This window comes from Paralichthys olivaceus, chromosome 2, assembly GCF_024713975.1.
Source record: "Paralichthys olivaceus isolate ysfri-2021 chromosome 2, ASM2471397v2, whole genome shotgun sequence".
Taxonomy (NCBI): domain Eukaryota; kingdom Metazoa; phylum Chordata; class Actinopteri; order Pleuronectiformes; family Paralichthyidae; genus Paralichthys; species Paralichthys olivaceus.
In genome coordinates this window covers 18,370,306-18,392,781 of record NC_091094.1, presented here as the reverse complement: position 1 = coordinate 18,392,781, position 22,476 = coordinate 18,370,306, and the positions used below count along the sequence as shown (strand labels likewise).

The 22,476-nt window shown below is 41.0% G+C and overlaps 1 protein-coding gene across 2 annotated transcripts; it reads left to right on the top strand.

Moving 5' to 3' along the window:
• Positions 1-22,476, top strand: LOC109629378 (vitamin D3 receptor B). 2 transcript variants are annotated; one of them, XM_020087100.2, is made up of 11 exons: positions 390-528; positions 791-865; positions 10,405-10,489; positions 11,973-12,120; positions 12,986-13,116; positions 14,424-14,620; positions 15,473-15,572; positions 16,194-16,374; positions 18,114-18,265; positions 19,425-19,541; positions 20,506-22,476. In XM_020087100.2, exons 3-11 carry the CDS (start codon positions 10,453-10,455, stop codon positions 20,757-20,759), a joined length of 1,317 nt encoding a protein of 438 aa, XP_019942659.1. In that variant the 5' UTR covers positions 390-528; positions 791-865; positions 10,405-10,452; the 3' UTR covers positions 20,760-22,476. The 2 variants fall into 2 exon arrangements, with proteins under 2 accessions (XP_069366246.1, XP_019942659.1); XM_069510145.1 differs by lacking the exon at positions 10,405-10,489 and having other exon boundaries at positions 1-528.

Here is a 22,476-nt window from a genome sequence, read left to right as displayed (position 1 = left end):
AGAAAGGGGCGGTGCATAACAAAGAAAAGTAATGGCCATCTATTTAGGTCCTGAAGAAGGAGGGATATTTCTCGTCGGACTACCGTAGGTGTGATAGAGTTTTTCTCCATGTTGGCGTTCGCCCGCCGCTGACAGACGGCCGCGTGCCACAGCGTCTCGGTCGGACCTGCGTTGCCCGCGGTTCCGCAGGGCGGTGAGTAAAGCTGCCTGAACTTGGGGCCGCGTTTTAGGGTTAAAGCAGCCACGCTAACGTTAGCTACTACCAGCGCTGCTGCTGCTGCTGCGGGAGCCAGCGTCTGAAAAGGGCGGACGATTCTGACGCTTTCTCCGCCACAAGTCACATTTCTTTAGTTTTTTTTTCGGGGAACAACAGCGTCCTCTCACTGTCCCCACAAGAAAAAAAAAGCTGAGGTCCCAGAGCTGGCCCAGACAACAACATGGAGGGGACACACTTTGCGAGAGAATGAAGACGACGGCGGACGACGACTAAAGAGGATTACATGCAACTCGGGGAAAAGTTGAGCTGAGGTATGGAGCTCGCATGCACGGGACAAATGTTAAAGTCGACACTGGAGTTATTGTAGTTCCTGTTGTAAAGAGAGAGGTTTAGAAAATAACATATACACGTACTTGTCTGGCTGCTGTGTGGTGATCAGTGTGTATGTTGCTGTGAAAATAGTTCAGAGTTACATAAACAGAGCTGCAGCAGGTCAGGTACTAGGGTAAAGGCCCACTCACTCACTCACGCACTGACTTGCGACATGCTCTTTCTCTCTGTTGTATTGAACAGGATCAACAACTTGGGATAAACTGAAGAGAGGTTTTCAAGTCTCACCTATTGTACAAGGGCATGCAAAAACCGCAGGTGAGAGGGTTTTCTTGTTTTTATACCTGCCAAGATGCACTTTGTGTGTTCATATATTGCTCTCATATGCAAAGATAACCAGTGTTATGGACCTGTTGTTTTCAGGTGAAACATTATCACGCACAGGATTTCTCTAAAGGCTGAATTCACGTGTGTCACTCAGGTCAATGCCTTCACACATGAGAAAAGAAACCTGAGGAGTAAATGTACGAGCAACTGTAAATATTCCATTAAAAAAGCCTGTAATGTCACTTCAGTGATTAACTGGTGCACTTATGGGTTTCTGCCACACGCATGTCAATAAATTAAAAAAGTTTTGTTGATTTAATCTCAAGCACCTGAAGCTCAAGGACTCAGGTCGGACGTTATGTGCTGTGCAATGGAATTTGCAGTACCGAAAAATGTGTATATATATTTAAAGCAATTGATGTATGTATATAGGGTGTTTTTTGCCCCACTCAATCAAGTATCATATAGCTTTAAAGAAATCCCCCCTAAATCAAAAGTATTACTACAACCAGCCTCATCACCTTTTTTTTTTTACAACAGACTGTAACACAGGGATATCAGCTCCCTTGTCATGTAACATACAATAACAGTTATCTGAGCATGTATGAATTCACTTTCACTTACTCACATAGTTTTACAGCTGGTAGAATTAGTTGTATATTGGTATATACATATATGCAGCTAAATATGTTTGTCAAATAAATTATATTTTTCTATATAAATATACTAGATTATATGATGGTAGAGATAGTTAAAAGTATAATTATTTATACACCTTAACCACTCACTTCACAGTCACGTAGACCATAGCCATGGGCTGATAATGACATCATTAATTACTACAAGGGCCCTGTCTCTTTCATGGCTGAAATGTAAACAGGCTCCAGCTCTTCTCTCTGCTGCTTATCGCTTAAATAATCTGAAGGAACCAGATACAGTTGACAGCAAGTGGTATAAATATATAAACATGTATTATTTGTACACATGAAGGCAAAGTATGTGTTTGAAAAATTGTCCAGTTAAACCTGCGATGGGGAAACTATACGAAATGAGCTTGGTTTGTCTTTATTGACTCTAACCATGACAGGTTGTTTACGGAGCTGTGTGCTGTGGTGATGGTACAGTCCATTACGTCTCCTATACAGTGAAGTACCCGGCCCCTTACCCCTTTTTCGTGACTGCAGTAATTGGTTGCTTCCTCTCACATGTAACCCTATAGAAAGAAAGAGGCTGCTGTACATTACTGCAAAGATCCATTTGTATGTGCGTTTGTGCATGTGTGCTGTTTGCCACATATGTTCAGCTGCCGTTGAGACTAATGAAGTGTTAAGTTCCCCCTAATGTTTTTGGGTCCTCAATTACCTCCTGTGGTTGATGGTATCGATGCCAAACACATACACAGGTAATGTTTGTTTGTATATGGAGCGCGACTAATGTAGAAAAAATCCTCTTGGAAAGCAACATTTATGTCACTCTTTGATATCCAGGACAGTGGGTGTTTTTGTTTTGTTTCTTTTATGCAGTATTGATATCTGTGTATGAATTGATTGTGTGAAATTGAAAGGACGAGTGCATATTTCTTGTATTTCCTGAAATGAATCTAGCATTTATTAGTGATTATATAACATAGACCTTTGGGTGCATTTGCATCCACCTCGTCCACATGTCTGTCGTGTGTCCGGGAACTGTCCACATTTGGCTCCGTGTTGCTTGAGAATGTACTTTCTCTGTCAAATTCAGCATAGATATCAACAGGACTTTTGGTGAGTGTGTGTTTGAGTGGGCCTCTCCCTGCTTCGTCTCTTTCCCCTCTCCAGAGTCCAGCAAGGGGCCCAGCATAAGGGGGCAGGTTGCCGTCACTGCCTCTCTCGCTCCCCTTGCAGGCCAGCACTGGGGCCTGGGCAGGGGGGGAGAGCAGGGCAGAGACCATAGGGTTGGACACGGGACATGGGACCCCCTCCCACCCCAGTTTAGCCCATCCTGTGTGGGGCACAGGTCACCTTGTCATGTGCTATTACTGCTGCTGTAATATGCTCCCTGTGATCATAGGGAAAGAGCATGCAATAGACCCGTGGAGGCTGCGGGAGGGTGAATGAGAGGGAGGGAAGCGAAGGGACAGGACTGGACTAGTCTGCTCAGCCAGTTGTTTAGCTGCATTACAGACTCAGTTTGTTGTCTTTGTTGTTGTTGGGTCCACATTGTCTCTTTTTGTCCATTGTTCCATCCTCTCTATCTGTTTTCCGCATGTATTGTCTGTTTTGTGCTCAACACAAAGCAGATTTAAATTAAACTTCTCCTCTCACTAATCTCAGATCATGTTTGCTTTAATCGTCCTTTTTTTTTTCCAACTGCACCTCCCTCCAACTTTTACAATGTTTCCTCTTTACCCTCAACTCTGCCTATGTTGTGGGTTGAGATGTGCTTCTATGTGTGAATCATGTATTTCTATTGTAGCCCAGTTCTCTGTGCAGCCCGGGTCATTCCAGATCTGATTTGTTTTATGTCTCTTCTGTACTCGTAGTGACCCGGGCCGAGGTATGCAGTAAAACACATCGTCTTATGTTTTCTCCCCATTTCCCTCCCAACTCTCTCCAAAACGTCTCCCTGTCTCTTCCTCTCTCTCGCTCGCTCGCTCTCTCTCCTCCTTTAAGTCTTTCTCCCACTCTCACTTTTTTTCCTTTAAGAGAAACCTTGGCAGCATGGAACAATTTCAGAACCATTTGTGGGATTGCGTCATGTGATATTGATGGAGGGTGCTCATTGGACTGTCAGAGAGGGCCTCCTTCTCTCACTCAGGCGTTCCACAGCGATCCCTCTCTTTCTTCCAGTGCTGTTATAGGTCTGGATGTGATTCAGACTCTGACTCTTATGTGTTGGGATGTGGTCTGTAAGCCCATTGCTGACATTCTTGGGACGTGATGCCAGAGGTTTTTTATTTCCCGCTTTCCCCTCTCTCTTCTGCATGTCTGTGTGCAGTTAAAATGATCCCTCCTTGAAGCGCCGTCTAGATCCACCTCTTTACCCACTTTGTTTTATCTTGCCCTGTCCTCAGTCACATTTCATTTCAACGCCCGAGCACTAATGGCACCACTTAATTAGGTTTGTTGGATGGTGGGCCTCGGTGGAGGGTGGGTTTTATAATCGCTTGATATTGACTTTGATGAAAGTTAATCTAACATCTGGGCCGCTCTCCAAATCTTTTCACGCCTGAGGTCTCATTTATGTCTCCTTTAGAAGTAATAGGGCACCTGACGGCAAAAAAAAAGAACAATGGCCACTTTCCTGTTTGATAAGAACAGCTGGAAATGAAAATGCGAGGAGAACAGAGGGGTATAAGTGACCTTATGAGTGGCACTGGACTCCTGCCATGGTCCGTCTTTATGAATATCTTACAGAAGCTCAAGCTACCTGTTGATACAGTCAATGCTGCAGAAACACAGATTTCTTCATGTAACATACTCGACATGAAGTGTTACTATTTCTCACATTAGCACTTAACTCAATTTGTCAGGTTCACACCATCTGTAGTCAAGACTTCATTTGATTGATGTCTAATAACAGCTAATTACAGGGTGCCAGTTAGAGGCATCCATTTGGGATACTGGGATTCGGATGGTGCGGTTTACACTATAAAATGCGATACAGGTTAGGGTTATATTCTCAATATGTCATACGAACTTTGGTCGGATGTTCATTCAACTTTGTTCAGGTAAAACCCTGCCACGTGTTCACTCACAAATATTTAATCACTGGACATTTTATTAGACATGCGCTGATATTGATACCAGCATTGGAAATGCCTCCAATACTGCAGAAAATGCTGGGTAGGGCAACGGTGAGTATGGGAATATGCACTTATCCAATTCCATGTCTTTAATGTATATTAGTTTCACCCAGAAAAACTGCAAATTTTATTTTCCCATAAATCACTTTGCTGCTCCACAGCAGCAGTTCTGCTGTACTGCCAATGGCAAGTACTGTTTTTAAAAGCTTTTTTAGATGATAAAACAAATTCTATTAGACATTCATTCTCTATATGTATTTGTTTTTCAGAGGGTTTAACTTGACTCAGGCCATACAACAATTATAGCAAACCCACTTCAGGCTTAGTAGCATACAATGAAACATTAAATGATACATTTTTTTAGATGCACTGATTTTGAATCTTTCAGGTATCAAAACGGGAGGTATGGTATTGGAACATCACCAGTTTTATGTAGTGAAAGTTAAATTCAGATTTTTAAAAATATTGTGTCGTACGACAAGAGAAGTGGTTTTTCAGACATGTTGATTTTTAATTCAGTCCAGACCACCAACAGCAGCACCAGACCATTTATCATCAGAATCGATGAACTATCAACTCTTAAGCTTTGACACTTTTGCGAACAATTTCACGTCTTTAAATCCAATCTGGGACCAACTATAACGTCAGTCCTGAGATTATGAGACACGTGCGTGTCATGATGTGAATAAATCAAAGAGGAAAAGATGAGTCACTGCTCCGCTGCATGCTAAGTAGCATATGTTCTTTCTCAGCTCGTGTGTTGAGGTAAAAGAAGGGGAAACTCCCTAACCTCTTCGCCAAACTCCGCCACCGACATTTGGGTAATGTCTTTATTTTGCAGCTTTCACCACCCAGTTAAAATGACAAGCTGCAGTCAGTTTGTGGTGGTGCACATAATTACAGCAGGCCTCATCTCTTGCTCATCAACCACCGCTGCCGTGTGTCTCGCATTGCCAAACTCCAGTCGTCTCATCTGCTTCTCTTTTTATCTCTTTATCGTCCAATGGTTATTTCTTGTGTAACTGACTGATTCAGAAAGTGATTATTATACACTACGTGATCAATTCTTATTTTCAATCAGTAAAGAATTGTCACTTTTGTTGGGGTTGAAATGATTAGCTGAATAAGTAATGATTCAATAAAAAAATTAGTCAGAATCAATAGTTGAGTCAAAATTGCGAAACCCTTCTAGTAAAAGCATTTTTCTAGCAGTTTTTCTGTTTCATGTTACTGTAATTGAATATCTTATTTTATTTTTAAACAAGGTTGAACAATACAAGACATTTCAAGATTTCATCTTGTGCTTTTTGAAATCGTGTTGGGTGTTTTCCCTACTACCAAAACTTTAATGCTGAATGGATCATTAGACTAACAGTTGAAGAAAAACTATTATAATGAATAACTGTCCCGGACTTATTTATTGGGTGAGCAGGAGGGTGCCGTGTTGTCTCGTGGCCCACCCATGTGTGCCTCCCCCATGTTGGAAGTGGCACACAGGAGCCTTGAACCCGGAGGTTTCTGATAAATAAAAACTTATGTTAAGATTAAATGTACAAATATCAGCTTTTCTAATGCACAGTTTAGCCAGGCAGCCAACGAGGTTTTCACTGTGACAATGAAACGTGGTCACAAACAACACATCGTGCCAAAATTGTCTCCTTGATTTAAAAGTGGGAGTGAAGCAGCACCGCCAGAAATAAATCACAACTATTCTAACATGAAGAGCTAATTGCTTTTTCCCCTGATGCTTTTCAGAATGAGGGCCTGTCAGAGATGAGACATGTATTGAAGTTGCATATTTTTAGCCATGCTTTTAAAATAACAAAAACAGACTATTTGTGTGGACGGCCTCACTTGGGCGTGCAACCTCTCCTCACACAATTTTTCTGTAGTATCTTTTTGACAAAGGAAGTCACTGTGAAAGAGGTCACCCCTCCCCTACCTGCTCTATCTATGTATATATTCCTATCGGTTTTACTCCATCTCTCCAGCCAGCGTTCCCTCCTCCCCACTCCTCCCTGGCTGCTGTCTCTCCTGCATCCTTCGCTCGCTCTCCTGTTGGCTGCATTTCCTCTCTCTCTCTGTGACTATAAACAGCGGCCATTCACGGAGCATGGATGAAGATTTATTCGAGCTTGTTGTGTAGTGAGGTGTAAGCAGATGTATGACATTCTCAATAGCAAAGTGGTGAGAAGATAACAGAAGCCAGAGTGTATGTGCTTCTGCAAAATGGTTACATTAGCAATGATAACACTAATGTAGTCTATTTTATTTATTATAGTAAAGTTACATGGCACAAACTGAGATCACAAACTGATAATCAAGGTGGAAAGATGTAGAGAAACATGTTAAAAATGAATTTCATGCATAAACCAACCCACACACAAGTAAACACACACATTTTCTTATTTAAAAAAAGGTTATTCTAAAGGCTTACAGTAAAAAAACATTTTCAGAAGCAATTTAAAAGAAAATATTGATTTTGCAAGTCTGAGGTCAAGAGTTTCAAAACTTTTTACATAATCCAAACCTGACCATGCAGTCCTAATGATCTTGTAGAGATTTTTCATGTTCAAGAAGTTTGTCTCCTTAAGCTGGAAGCTTATTCCTACTTAAACGAGTCATGTGGTCGAGATGAACTACTTTAAATACCCCCAGTAACTCTGCTTTATTGTACATACAAACCTTCAGTCATTCACTGACTGAACATCCATTTTGATCCACATCATCACATCTTCACATCTTGCCTAGCAACATTCAGCTCTGAATGATCTGGAAATTGTTTCCTTTTTTAGTTTTTGATCACATTTAAATAATTATTACTAAATTGTGCTTTATTTAGTTGTAAGACCCACTTCTCTTTATCTCACTATTTATGATTTTAGTATCGTTGAGCCGGGAAGTTCAAACAGTAGTAACCCTATAAGAAATTCCCATTCTAAGGTTTACATTTATACCTTTTTTTAAAAGGAATAAAGTAGTAGGTCCTATGCCATTAGAAAGTATGAACTCAGGATCAGGGATCTTAATAGAAAAAAAGTCATGAAATAAGAGTCAATACCAATTTATTAAAAACTATTTTTAAAGCGGCCATTTAATTCTATGATTTAAAAGAGGATGCATTTTTAGTGCCTTATCTTATGAACTTACTCATTAACAGTTATATGTTATGGTTCTTTCTTCTCCAGTGGACCAAACCCACCATCCTGTGAAATAGTTCCTCAGCCATCTGTCTTTTGTCGTCAACATAATTCAGATAATCCAAACAATAATTTGATTGCTATACTTGCTAATATTTGTGCTTTAGTTTGGAACAGAAACAGCCAGTGAGCTAATTTCTTGCTGTTTCTCTGGGAGCTCAGTGTCTTCTTAACATCATGTTTGTATTAAAAAATAATCTGCTTCTGTTTGCAGCGAACGGCAAATCCTGTTTACCATCTGAGGGTTTTAGTTCAAACATGTTGGAGTTTGACAGTCGTTGCTCCAGAAGTTGTTAAAATTCAAGTTATTAAGCAAATACAGTATAAGGCAGTCAATAACGTCACTCCTGATGCCATGGCTCAGTCAAAACACATGGCAGTGATTGATTTGAGTCTAGTTACAATATACAAGCATATTGTTGTAGATGCTTCTTATAACCATGTACCATATATTTATTCACTGTTCAAGCACTTCTGGTTAGATGCAAACTGCATTTCGTTGCTTTGTACTTGTGACATGTGCAATGACAATAAAGTTGAATCTAATCTAATAAGGGGGTTTGAAATGATAAATTGCAGCTTCTACTATCTGGCTGTCAGGTAAAAAAATACTCTGCCTGTCCCTGGTAAGCGAATCAGAAATTGGAGTTACTGCTTTATCCTTAGGCTTTCTGCCAGTGTAACACACTAAGATGAGTAATATTCTGATCTGCATTAATTCAACAATGCCAGATTTGATTGATGCTTTCGAACACTGTACACAGTTTGTGTACAGCGTCCAGGAGCGAGACGTTCAGTCGAAGCTCAAAACCATCTCCCTGGCTTTGCGTGCCGAAGTCCGGAATGAGCACAGATCTGGTCTAATAACCTGATGCATTATTTAGAGCTCTCTCAATACGACTGTGCATTTACTGTAATGGCCTGTCAAGGCTGAATGCAATCACAGACGACCGACCTCACTGATCAGTTGATGATATAGTAAGGTGATTGGGTGTTTTTCCACGGTGAGTGATGAGTGTGGATGCCTGCTGGGATTAGTCCGCCTGCACATTGGAGAACAGATGTTATGCTTTCTAAAGAGCGGTCCCTAATTATATTGTGTAACATTTCATTACATGGTAGCATTAGGTATTTTGTGGCTAATGTGTTAGTCCTGCCTAAAGGATTTAATGTTTAAATTCCCAAATACTTTTACTTTTAAGTGCTTAGGTAGGATAACAGCTCTCCATTGGTTGGTAATCTGGCACCACTCAAAATGTCCAGCAGCTATGAAGTACTCCTTGTTTTAACGTTGTACATGAGAATGGCACCCACCACCAGAGTTTTTTATGTTCCTCAGGATATGCACTTTACCGGATCCATGATTTCCGTGTTGGTGCGCCAGCCCCTTACAACCACGCTCACCACTAAACCACCAAAATAAAACAAAGATGACAGATAAGGTTAGGAGCACATGTTGAAACAAAACAAGGGAGTTGTTTTTCCCACAAAAGCAGGTTTATTGAAGGACCGTGATACTCAAGAAGTTGCAACTGAGGTACTTTGGTAAACACCCCAATCACAGAAGATAACATTACAATACTACTTCATGGGATTCTTTTGTTTGCTTTAGAAATTTTCAATTCAACTCTGTTCATTTCAGTGCAATAAATCAAGCTTTATAAAGCTCCGGGCGGAGTGTGAGTGTTTGAAATCTAAATCCTGTGCCAATTCATATTACATCACCTACACGGCAAGTTTGTTATCATATAATAAATTGCCTTTGAGGCCTTATCTTGGTGTGTCTTTGGATAAACTCTATTTTAACACTGTCACAGGGACAAGAAATTAGTTTAAAGCAATTATCGACTAGTATTTAATTTTTAAAGACCTTTGATTCAACATGTGTACTTTACCTCTGCGCTCGTACACTGAGGCGGTTGGGGGGGGGGAATGGATGTGTTCAGCACACACCATCACCGATTCTGTCACTAGAGGCAGTTTGTACATTGAAACAGAACATGACTTGTACAAAGTTTAGCACATTCTCTGTGCAGAGCAGCAGCAGCTATAAATGTTCTGTCAAGTCCAGTTAAAATGTATGTGTGGAGGCCTCAGGCCCTCGTCGCTGTTCCGCTGTATGTTGTTTTGTTGCAGGGTTTCTATTGGCTGGAGCTGAGGAGGAACGATTGTATGAACACTTTGCCAAAGTCCCGCAAGATTATTTAAACCCACCTGCCCAGCATCGTGTTCTGGTTACGTTATCTTATGGTTGTGTTATTTGTTTGTGTCATCTTTTGGTTTGGTTTTGCACTTACAACATACTTCTCACACATGCATTCTGCTACATCTCAGACTCTTACCCTTGCGCTCCATATTTCTTTCTCTGAAGAAAGTTTCCAATTTTGGGGGGTTGGCTTGCATGTGTGTTTGTGATAATGATTACACAAAAACTACTGGACGGATCCAAGGATGTTTTTTCAACTCTCTCTCTCTAACATTGTGAGATAGGACGTTTTTCAACATTTTCCAAAATGACTCATGAATCTTGTTTTTTTTTTAATCAGGCACATTTGGAGGACTGATATCTCTCTGTGAAATTTGATGCTGCTTTAATGAATTTAAGGGGACTGTTGCACAGACTTGGCAGAGGTATGTGCTCTACTGAGTGCTATTTGAGTTTGAAGTGCATCTCCTGTATTTATTGTGGCATGCAAAGCGGTGCAAACACTTAACAATGTCGTTTCAACCAACTACATCTGTTTATTTCCAATATATTGTGACAAATTAACTCCTGCTTTGCTTTACATCAACTTGCTAGAACTCACTGTTTCAGGAACCCAAAGGCAAAGCAAACTAATCTCAAATGTTTTCCCATCAACCTTTGAGTCTCGTGTTCTGTTGTTTATCAGAGGTCTGTTGGACCCATGTGCTCAGTTCTCTTCATATGTATTTGCTGACAGTTGTTGCTACTTCCAGTTGTGTGCATACATACTTTTTAAGCGTACCAGTGGTGGTTGTATCAGATGTTCTGCATTGAAGCATGTGGTGCTGCGATACAAGACGTCCACATGCTGCAGATGCTTGAGCCACCGCTGTCCATGATGCCTGCAGCGCTGAGGCAATGACTGGAGCCTCTTGTTTCCTTTCTTCTTTTGACCTTTTTGTTTTAGTAAGGACTACATACTGTATCCCGTTAATAGAATTGGCCAGGAACAGAATTTGTGTTCAAGGCATACTGCTCAGAATGTTCACAGCTGTGGAAAAACAGCAACAACAAGAGAAAGAATCTATTCGGTTGAATTTACAAGAGTGTGTACAAGATTTTTAGGTAGAACAGTTTCATTAATTACACATGAATTATAGAAAGCTCTGTCAAATTCTTTTAAATTATTCAGGTGCATGGGCCCTCACCGTATTGGCTGTTGATTTGTGAGTTTGTTGGGGTTTTTATCGGTTTAGTCGTCCTTGCTTCCCCTTTCTCTGCCTGCCTCCATCATTTGCTTTGCTTTGACTGTACAGAAGAAGCAAAGACAGGAATAAGAAAGGAGCTTTGTGAAAAGGACAGTGATTGTTTGTTTATGAGGATGCTAGCCGTGCGGTGACATGCCTTTTTTTTCCTCCCTCTCATGAGGCTGTTAAGTGAAATAGATACTCGGAGCGCTATGTAATCAATTGTAACCCAGATCCAGCATTTTGGAGTGGAACAAGGGTTTTTCCACTCGATTCATAAGACTCTGATTCCTTGCTCCTGGACAAAAACACTGGAGTAAAGTTCACCTCCAAAGGGTAGACCGGGACGGAATCTGTTCTGCAGGAAGGGGCAGTGTTTGGTTGGCATGAAGACAAATAAAAAGATATGTGTCTCACTTCTGTGCAGGTTTTTTACATAGAGAATCATAATTAAATTAAATACGTTATATGTTAAAAACCTCATGATATCTTGTGAAGTGCAGCATTGAACAGATATAACTCAAGAACATTTTCTAAAACTTACTTCAGATGCTAGAGGGTGGCATTTATGTTTTCTTTTTTTTTTTTCATGATTATTGGTGGCAAAGTAACTGAAAAGTTTCTATAGCCTGGAGCTGATTTAATAATATTTTTCCTCCCTCTCTCTTTCTTGTCTGTTCAGTGATGGAGCCCACGGTTGTGAGTACATCCTCTCTGGCCTCTGATGAGTTTGACAGGAATATGCCACGTATCTGCGGCGTGTGCGGCGACAAAGCCACCGGATTCCACTTTAACGCCATGACCTGTGAGGGCTGCAAGGGTTTTTTCAGGTACAGAAATGTGAGGTCACAGATGCAGTGGAAAGCAAACACATATAAACAAATCTAACACACACAGATATATGTATGCACACATTAAGTAGACTGTGTTAAGCACAATAGCTCATACAACCCAAATGAAAAAAAACTCATTGACACATGTAAACGTTAGGATACGAACACTGATGGGAACTTGCATATATAATGGCCACCCACACACTCACACACACACATTAAATGTGATTGCCACCCACGGTTACGTAAGATTTTACACACACACACACACAACCTGGCAACATTGCTGTCCACACTGACGCTCCAGGTAGAGAATACAAACAAGCTCAGCCATGAAGTTAATGCCTTGGCCTCTACCTGCTCATTGAGAAACACACGTTTCCAATTTAAACCAAAGAACAAAACTGGAGCAAGTTGTGATGCTGCCGGCTTGTGTGCGTCTGATGTATTCATCCGTTTGTTTCTGCTCAGTAGAGTTGATTTTTAAGTGAGAGGATAAAAAAGACGGATGTTTAATAATCTCCTTCCTCGTTTCTCAGCTGGCCCTTATTTGAACTCTCACCAAGCGTGTGTGTGTGTTTGCTTGCTCACATCTGTCTATAAATGTTCAAACATACATGTCCATCACTGACTAAATCATTGTGCTTTGCATCACTGTTTGGCAAGATTCATTATTCACCGCTAGATTTCTTGGCGCTCATCCATATGTTCGCTGCTCCACTCACTTCCAGGCTTAAAAATATTTATTCAGTTCTACTGTGATTATCATGTTTGTGTCAAAGTTGCCACGTTATTATTTATATGTACAAATCTCTTTCGTGCGTTTCTGTATCTTTTAACAAACTGTCCACGATTTTTTCAGGCGCAGTATGAAGCGCAAGGCCACCTTCACATGTCCTTTTAACGGCAGTTGCACCATCACCAAGGACAACAGGCGCCACTGCCAGGCATGCCGACTCAAGCGCTGTGTGGACATTGGCATGATGAAAGAGTGTAAGTATGACAGGTTACCGGCATGTCTTCAGGGCAAGAATTTAACCTTACACCATGTGATTTACTCCGTGTATTCAATTAGTGAAGTTGTCGATACTCTTTGTCCTTGTTTGGCCCTTTGGGTTCAGTTTATAGCTCTTATCATAAATCACATGATTGATTTCTAGAATTTGCTCTGATTGAATATTTGGACCAGTAGTTTTCTTGTGACCTGGAGGTTCGGAATATGAGTTAGCGATATATCCTGAACTGACCTAGGGTCAGCCTCCCACTTAGTCACTTTACATGTTCATGTTACGACTGTATGTAAATTATGTTAATTTCATTTGTGTTTCTTGTTAAAACCAGAATCTTGTTTCCTTTTCAGGGATTAAAAGTACGATTTACACAACTGTTTTTCACAGTTTCTTGGGGGCCTATTGTCCCTCTTGTAAATATTATATAATTTTTGGACTGGGGTCAGTGTCTCTGGGTCTTTGCCCCCATTAGAGTGTTTACACATTCTGTTTGAACTAGCGGAGCCTCCCCACATTGTATACAGTAAGTATACTCCATCTGAAGTTTAAACACCTGCTGTTATGTACAATCCAGTGAGGCCTCGTCTTTCCACACAGCCTTGTTTATTGTCTTGGTCTGTAAATAGTAGGTCCATCTTTTCTTGTTTTCTCCTGGTATCCGGATATTGTCCATGGGACACTTTTAAGCAAAGGAGGCCTCTTGCTTCCAGGCGAATGTTTTTTCCCCTGGGTGTTTCTGGGAATACCGCAAGAGCAGTGGCAAAGGCGCTGCGAGTTACTGTTCGTGATCAGCGCTTGCTGTTGGAAAAACAGGAGCATGTTGTTGAGACCCAGTTTTCTCCTTCGCTCCCTATCTCCGACTCTATGAGCTAATTCATTGGCTAGAACAACAAGGAGCAGGGCAGAACAAAGACAATGCGTTCATTTGTTCAATGCAGCGGGGTCTCCATATGGACCTGTCCCCTCCCATTCTCTTCCTCCTGAGAATAACAACCCCCCCTCCACCCAGCAACACATTGACATAGCTGTCATCACAATGTTAAAGACAAGTATGTGCCGAGAAGCTTTAAAGTCTAACAAGTATCCGCGCTACACCAGTATTATATCGTCATACATGTACACATGTATTACATTTAAGGTGTCCTTGATTGTCATGAAAGGCACCCATAAATAAAATATATTATTTATTACTTTTTTTTTTATCTTCTGCTTGTTTTCCTGAAAGTTTATTTTTCCCGTCTAATTCTGACACCCTCTCTCCCTCTTTGACTCAATATGATCCCCCCACAGTCATCCTGACAGACGAGGAAGTGCAGAGGAAGAAGGACCTTATTCAGCGGAGGAAGGATGAGGAGGCCCAGCGCGAAGCCGAGAGAGAGGCACGCCGGCCCCGGCTCACTGATGAGCAAAGTCAGGTCATTGCCATGCTGGTAGAGGCGCACCACAAGACATATGACGACTCCTACTCGGACTTCTGCCGCTTCAGGGTGTGTGTCTAAATGCAGCCTTTGTTGTCGTAAATCAACATAAAAATGTATAGACACTAAAGTAAGATTCGACAGTGCTACTTTTATTAGACAAATGTTGACAGATGTCCCACAAATTAACATCATTGATATTATTTGAATTTGTACATCTTCATGTGGTGGCCTGTCTGGGTTCCTCACATAAGAATGTATTTCTGTATCACCTTTACTTCTCTGGCACAAATCTCACATCCAGCTGTCCCTCAATCCATTTATCTTATGAAATTTATTTTCTAGTTTCCATCTGCACAAATTTCAAACACAGCCACACTTAAATTGGGAAATTCAATCCCATTTCTCTAGCAGATATTTGTCAAAGCTGCATGTTTGGTTTTTAAATCAGAATCACCACAATGAACACTAAACTTTTCATGTTAATAGACATTATGAAGTTACTTTTTTACTGTGTAAATGTACATATTCACCTATTATTTCAAGATTGAAATTCACTTTATTGTCATTCACACCACCAAGACAAGTGCACAGTAATTGAAATAGTAATAATAATTAAATAGCATCCGGCTCAGGAACGTTATTATTAATTCTATGGTATTTAATCTAAGCTATAAAGTAAAAACTAGTAATAATATAGGTTTAAAAATAAAAAGATAAATATGTGAGAAACAGACCTCGGGATATTGATCGCAACTGGATGAAATTACAGATATTGAATGAATAGATAAATAGGTTATGTAAACAGACATGAAAAATATTGCACATATTTGATGAAATTGCATGAACTTGCAATTAGATTATATATAATTTATATGTGTGTATATATCATTTTAGTGACTGTATTTCTGGTCTGTCTAGCCTCCTGTGCGTGAGGGTCCAGTGACACGTAGTGCCAGCAGAGCTGCCTCTCTCCACTCTCTGTCTGATGCCTCTTCTGACTCCTTCAGTCACTCTCCAGGTAAGAGACACACAGTGTAGGTGCTTTACATTACACTCAAGAGAAAACACAGACTGATCTATTTTCCTCCAGTGAATCAAGGGTTAATACTTGATTTATGACGGCTATATTTTTCCAGTTCAGCTGTTTGCATATTGGCTTATATAACCTGTTATGTTGCTTTACTGAGAATCCAGAGGAAATCCTGTGAATAACCTGTACCCTGCAGACACCTGACTAGACACCACCACTAGTAAACATCAGTTCATTAATGCATCCGTCACTAATGGAGCGAACACAGCGAGGGACACGGTCACGTGGCCTCTTTCCAACACTCAGCACACACAATTGACTCAAAACAACCGAATCTCGCTCTGCCTGCTTCACATGGTGCCAGAGCTGTGATCTGAGCTTTCATCTCACTTCTACTGACCTGACACTCATGTATTTTCAGATCACCCTGTTGGCCAACTGGCCCTCTCTCTCTGTGTTCATGATTTCTCTGTTATTTCCTCACATTGTGTGTCTGTGTTTCTGAAGAAATATAGCATGACTTTGTTGGGATTTGTGTATGAACATTTTTCCCTATTCTCCTCTCATCTCATCTTTTTCCCTCCCTGGTCTCCACTCTGCTCGCTGCAGAATCAGTAGACACCAAAGTGAACTTCAACAACCTGCTTATGATGTACCAGGAGCAGGGCAGCAGCCCTGACTCCAGCGAGGAGGAGGGCTCCAGCTTCTCCATGCTGCCTCACCTGGCTGACCTGGTCTCCTACAGCATCCAGAAGGTCATAGGATTTGCCAAGATGATCCCTGGGTTTAGGTGTGTCTGTGTGCATGTGTGTTAAAAAGCATATTTGTATCCGTCTTTCTGTTTGGAATCTCTCTCTCCATAAGTTGGTAATAACTGAACCAAAAACAGCATGTCTTCTTTTACTTTCGCAACATACCTATATAAGTCGGCAAAAATGTTGGTTAGTAGAAATACTTACGATGCATTTCTATACATCAATGGGAAGTTGTCAGCTCTGTTTTCAGTCTTAGTCTGGACTGGTTTGCATTTAAAGTTAATTTCCTGACTTTCAGTTTTCATTTATCAGTCTACTGCTGCTCATAGCCAACATATGACTCAGAGGGTTAACATTTGCTTCCCTGTATCTGTTTTTGCAGAGAACTTCCTTATGATCAGGTTATTTTGTTTGCACTCAGAATACTCAACTCAGAATACTCAACTGTTGTTTTCAGACAAAATAATTTTTTTGCCCAAATGTAGGCGATGAACTTTCAGACCTCATGTATTTTTATTTGCATGTCTCAGAGTTACTCTTTACCTAAATGTCTGCTGAAGACTTTGTACAGCAACTTGTTTTTCTGCCTGATTGGTCGATACTGTGCCACAGTGATGGCTGTGGTCTAAAGGCCATAGATTACTGATATACTTAATATTGCAGATAGCTGACACATGGAAAATTACTATTATTTATGTCGTCTTGTTCCTTCACTGGACAAGGTTTGATATTTGCCCTGGTCATGTTGTTTACCTGAAATTTGGCCCTGAAAGTATGTTAGTAGGCAATTGCCTGACCTTTTGAGGAAGACGCCTCTCTTGTCCTGAGCACTAACCTGCTTTGCACTCTCAGGTTGTTTATCTGACGATCACAAATTTTTAAGGCGATGTTGATAGCATGTGATCTTTAGTTTAAAAGTCTTTGAGATATTTAGGAGAATGCAATATCTCTCAGATAAAAAAGCATATGGAAGATACAAGCCAGCACATTACTTGAGTACTAACTCAATTGTCGCCCCGAGGCTGTTTTTCATAGTTGCCTCCCCACCTTCCTTCCTCACACATGGTAACCGTTGCCCTCCAGCGTGATTGTAACTCGGTGCGTTGACAGAGACAAAAGCTCCGTGTCTCAGGGGTCACCCCAAAGTCAAGAGTAAAACGAGTTGGGGCCTGTATTTCCTGAAAGCTGTCATTCCCACTCGCAGCAAGTGATGGACATGGTTGGATTACCATTGGAATGTTTTTCCACTTATGATCTGCTCGCTAAGCCCTGAAAAACACCATAGACCTCCCCCGGAGATCTGCAGGTTCCAGCTTATGGCTCCTGCTAATCCACTAGTTTCACGTCATCAACATTTAAAGACATTTCATAACATTGCTTGATTTTAACTGTGACAGTGAAGATGCTTAAAACGGCAACGGTTTCACAGATGTTGATCAAATGAGAGATCTATACACTCTAGCCCATCACGACCAGGGAGGCAAACAGAAAAAACATTTTGGACAAGGCCAGTCACAACGTCTGTGACTGGCCTTGAACCTGTAGTGGGTAAAACATTGATGAACACAATCCTTTGAAATGAATTCTACAACTGATAAACTGACACATTTATGCAGAGTGGGCAGGTTCCAGGTTTGAATCTTCTCACTGTTGTTTCCCTGGTGCTGTATCACTTTCCTGCCATGTCTGACAATGAAAACAAAATTATTTTAGTTATTTTAAGAGCTGTTTGTTTATGATACACCAACATAGTAGAGGAATTCTTTCCCCGCAGGGAGTTGACTGCAGAAGACCAGATTGCCCTGCTTAAGTCCAGCGCCATCGAGGTGATCATGCTGCGCTCAAATCAGAGCTTCAACCTGGAAGACATGTCATGGAGCTGCGGTGCACCTGACTTTAAATACCAGATCAGTGATGTCACCAAAGGTCAGTGTGAAACGCTGCCACGTGTACAGTTTAGCTGTTGTGAAGACATGCTGGTGTTTACGGCCGTGCACATTCATGTCAACTCATTCTGCTTAACTGATAATTGAGGAAAAGATGCTCATGTTACACATTAATGCCTCTTATCAGCGCTCGAAGGAAGTGGCCAGGCGTTAAGGAGGTGACGGGATCATTAGTGTAGGAGTACAGATAATGTTACTGCCTGTGGGCCTGTGTACACACCCATATGCAAAGAGTACGTATTCAAGTATTTCTTCATAAAACATATCTGCAGAAGCCACAGTTGATGTGGCTTTCATATTCCTTTCAAACCAGAAACCCCTCTTTCTGGGATCAACCAAAGAAGGTCACTCCTGACCTGCTTGCAACACAAAACAACCACTGTCTGGACAAGGAGAAGCAGCTCTGTCATGCTAAAATACATGTCGATGACATCAGACATGATCCAAATACAGTTGTTTCTTGTGTGGTAATAAATAAGTTTTACAACAACATTTATTATGCTCCTTCACGTGGGAACTTTCATAAGTAAATGATTGTGCTAGTGCAGTTATAATTTTAGCTGTGTTTTATTGAGAACATCTCTGCACTGATCAAAGTGATACTTGGAAATACTAGTGTAACACATTTTCCCAGCTAATCTTTGCTGTTAACCCCAACTTTTTCAAATCAAAACTGCATCACTGTCAAATATTAAAAAACTGCAAAAGACCATTGTCAATTATTCAATAAGAATTAACACAAATTGTGCCAGTTCTCAGAAAGCGTCATGGTTCACTTCATAACCAGCTATAAAATGACAAAATGGAGGCTCATAATGATAATCAAAGAAAACTTACCAATCAGTATTCGCCTGGCTCTCATTTACACATCTACATAAAAGCAATCGTGTGTGAGAAATGTGATATAAATCGGTCATTATTCAAATGTTCCCAACTAAATTCCCAACCAGTAGCTCCTAACAAACCTGAGAACATGTTCAAAGACAAATCCTCACCAGAGATGATTCCATGAGGCTAAATTAAATATTAACGAGTAAGTGGGATGGTAACATTCCCTGGAGGGCCTTTCTCTTGCGATATAGCATGCAGCCGGTTGTAAATGCTGCACAGGCAGTAACCATGTGTTGTTTCCTCCACAGCGGGCCACACTCTGGAGCTGTTAGAGCCACTGGTGAAGTTCCAGGTGGGCCTGAAGAAGCTCAACCTGCAAGAGGAGGAACATGTGATGCTGATGGCCATCTGTTTGCTTTCTCCAGGTACTGTGCATTTGACTGTGTGGAGGAGGGACGGCTCATCATGAATTGTGCATGAGTGAACACGTTTGCCTTTCTTTCTTTTTTTTCCAAGTGGAGAATATTTTCATTATGGATTTTTTATTGCAAAAGATCAACTCAAACCTTTTGGTTCGATAATATATGAAGCAGTCTTACCATCTGTCACTCAACATAAATCACAGTGTGGTGCAGGCATAAGCTGCCAGAGGGGTTTCATGTTTCATTTTATTTACTTTTATGTGAACACATAGTTGTGTGCATGGTATCCATTTGCAGGAAATACAGTGTATCTATTAAACATGTATTGTTATGCAAGCTGCGAGCAAGCATGTGTAACCAAGTGCATATTTGCATCCCTCTGTGTATATGAGGCAGCTCATTAACAATACATAGATGTGCTTGGCCTGATCTAAAATTAGCACACTACCTTACCAACATGGTAGAAATACAAACACAAAGATCATGCAGTTTTATGTAAGTTACTTCCAGACATTGTGAATGTTTTCTAGGATAAATATTATTATTGCACAGTCAACACGGATATTGAAGTCCTTGGTTTTACAGCAGCATTTCAATTCTACACCTGTCCATTTGTTTGATGGTCGGTTGGTTTTTATGTTTTTAAGATTTCACAAAGACAACTGAATGGATTTCCATGAAACTTAGTGGAAGGATGTGATATAGATCAGGGAAGAACCTATTCAGTGTTGGTGGGGGTCCAGATTAGGGGGCGGATCCAGGAATAATTTTTCTTTCTTTAACATTGCACCAGTTTCTCAGAGAATGATTCATGGATCTAATGAAAAACATCAGGCACACTTAGGGGACTGATATTAACAAGTGTGTGAAATTTGGTGCAGCTTGATTGAGTGTGAGGGACTGTAATTATGTTTTACATTTTAGTTGAACCATAAATATCACAAGACTGTCTCCTCCTCTGCTGTAGACCGCCCAGGTGTGCAGGATCATGCACGGATCGAAGCCCTCCAAGACCGCCTGTCGGAGACCCTGCAGGCCTACATCCAGCTTCATCACCCGGGGGGGCGGCTGCTCTACGCCAAGATGATCCAGAAGCTGGCTGACCTGCGCAGCCTCAACGAGGAGCACTCCAAGCAGTATCGCTCGCTCTCCTTCCGGCCAGAGCACAGCATGCAGCTCACCCCACTGGTGCTGGAAGTGTTCGGAAGCGAAGTGTCCTAGAGGCCTGCCTGGATCAAACCTCCGAGGAGAAGCTGGAGACGAGACCCCTGGGGGTAAAAAAATGGAGGGAGGGAGCTGAGAATGTGCTGAGTGGACTAAATGGAGGTGTGGAGGGGGAGTGTGAGTGTGTGCATGTGTTGGGTGTTGGGTGTGTGGTTTCATGTGTGTGTGTCATGTCTAAAGAAGTCTCTCTTGGTGTAAAGGCCAAGGTTGTGTGGAGAGCGAGCAGGTGTTAAGAGACTCAGTAAACAAGGGACCTTCATATAATACAAATGAATCTATACATACAACTTCTGCCTATATACAGTATTTTTGTCTGTATATAAAAATCAACAAACAGCTGCTTCAAATGCCAGGACATTAAGTGTGCACATGCCGTGCACACACCACCACAACAAACATAACTCAGTTATTCATCTAGCCATTCAGTTGAGCTACCTCTTGGTTTTACTGGGGTTGTTTTATATCACCTATGTGAAACAGTAAACAGAAACTTTTACATGGAGCAATTTAGATACAGTACAGAAGACATTTCATTTTATCAGTGCAAAAGCAGTGCCTGCACATTACTTTGACATTTTTGGATGTTTTCAGAAGAAAAAAGTATATATATATAAATATATATCTGTATTTTGTTTTTCATTTGCTTTTCTCAAAAGGCAGCATATGTAAATGACTCTGTATACAATTCAAACACATGCCTTTCACCTTTCACCAAAGGTATGATTAACTACTTTCTCAACAAAAGCTTACATTACCTAAAACAAAAAAAAAAACTTGCACCGTGGGTCGTTTCACAAGTGCAGCCTCTCGTCGTGTGAGCAAGTTGTCTGACTAGCCTCACAGCCTATGAAGGAAAATGTCATTACACAGGTTTATACCGCAGTCAGAGCATAGTCTGTCATTTTAGTCAGGTTTTGATAGGAATGTGGGGTGCCTGGTTTTGAGGTGAGAATTAGCCACTAAGTGTGTTAGTTACTTTTACACTGCTAACTGTCAATCAAACGAAGCCTGCATAATGGCTTGTTTCTCTTTTTTTAAATTGATTTTCATTCTTCTTCTCTCCTTTTTGTTCAAATAGTCTATTTCCCTGTATATAGTTAATTGCTGCCACATGTATCCTAAGCACTGTTATACCACCTTTTACTCAAGCCTATGTATTGATATACAGTATCTATATTATCACAGATTTTTAAAGGGCTAAAATGCCAAATCTAACTGGAATAGTAAACGGAGGCCAAAGCAGGGGGGGGCCTGTCTTAGTTGAAACAGTATATATCTGCATTACCTTACTCTGAATTGGCATAGCTACAGATGTAATGGCATTGGTTTGTTTTTTTGTGTTTTCTACGTTACTTCACCTTTAAAAAAGGAACAATTCCATGAATTGTTCCTCCTCAGTACACATTGAGCTCGGCGGGCGGAGGGCTTAGATATCACACCCCTTTCGTTTCTGACTGGGAAGTGGATTTTCTAGAATGTCTGGGGGCCTGGCTGTGGTGGCGGCGTGCGTGCACCTTCACACCCAGGCCCTCCTGTTTGATGATGTATGCTGCGCAGCCCTCTAGTGGCTGCATTGTGTAAATACCAAGTATATATATATATATACATACACATAACATATATGTATACTGTATGTAATATGTCCATCGCTGTACATAGGGCTACATAGATATTTCTCAAGGCCAATTTTTTTCTGAAATATATATGCAAATAC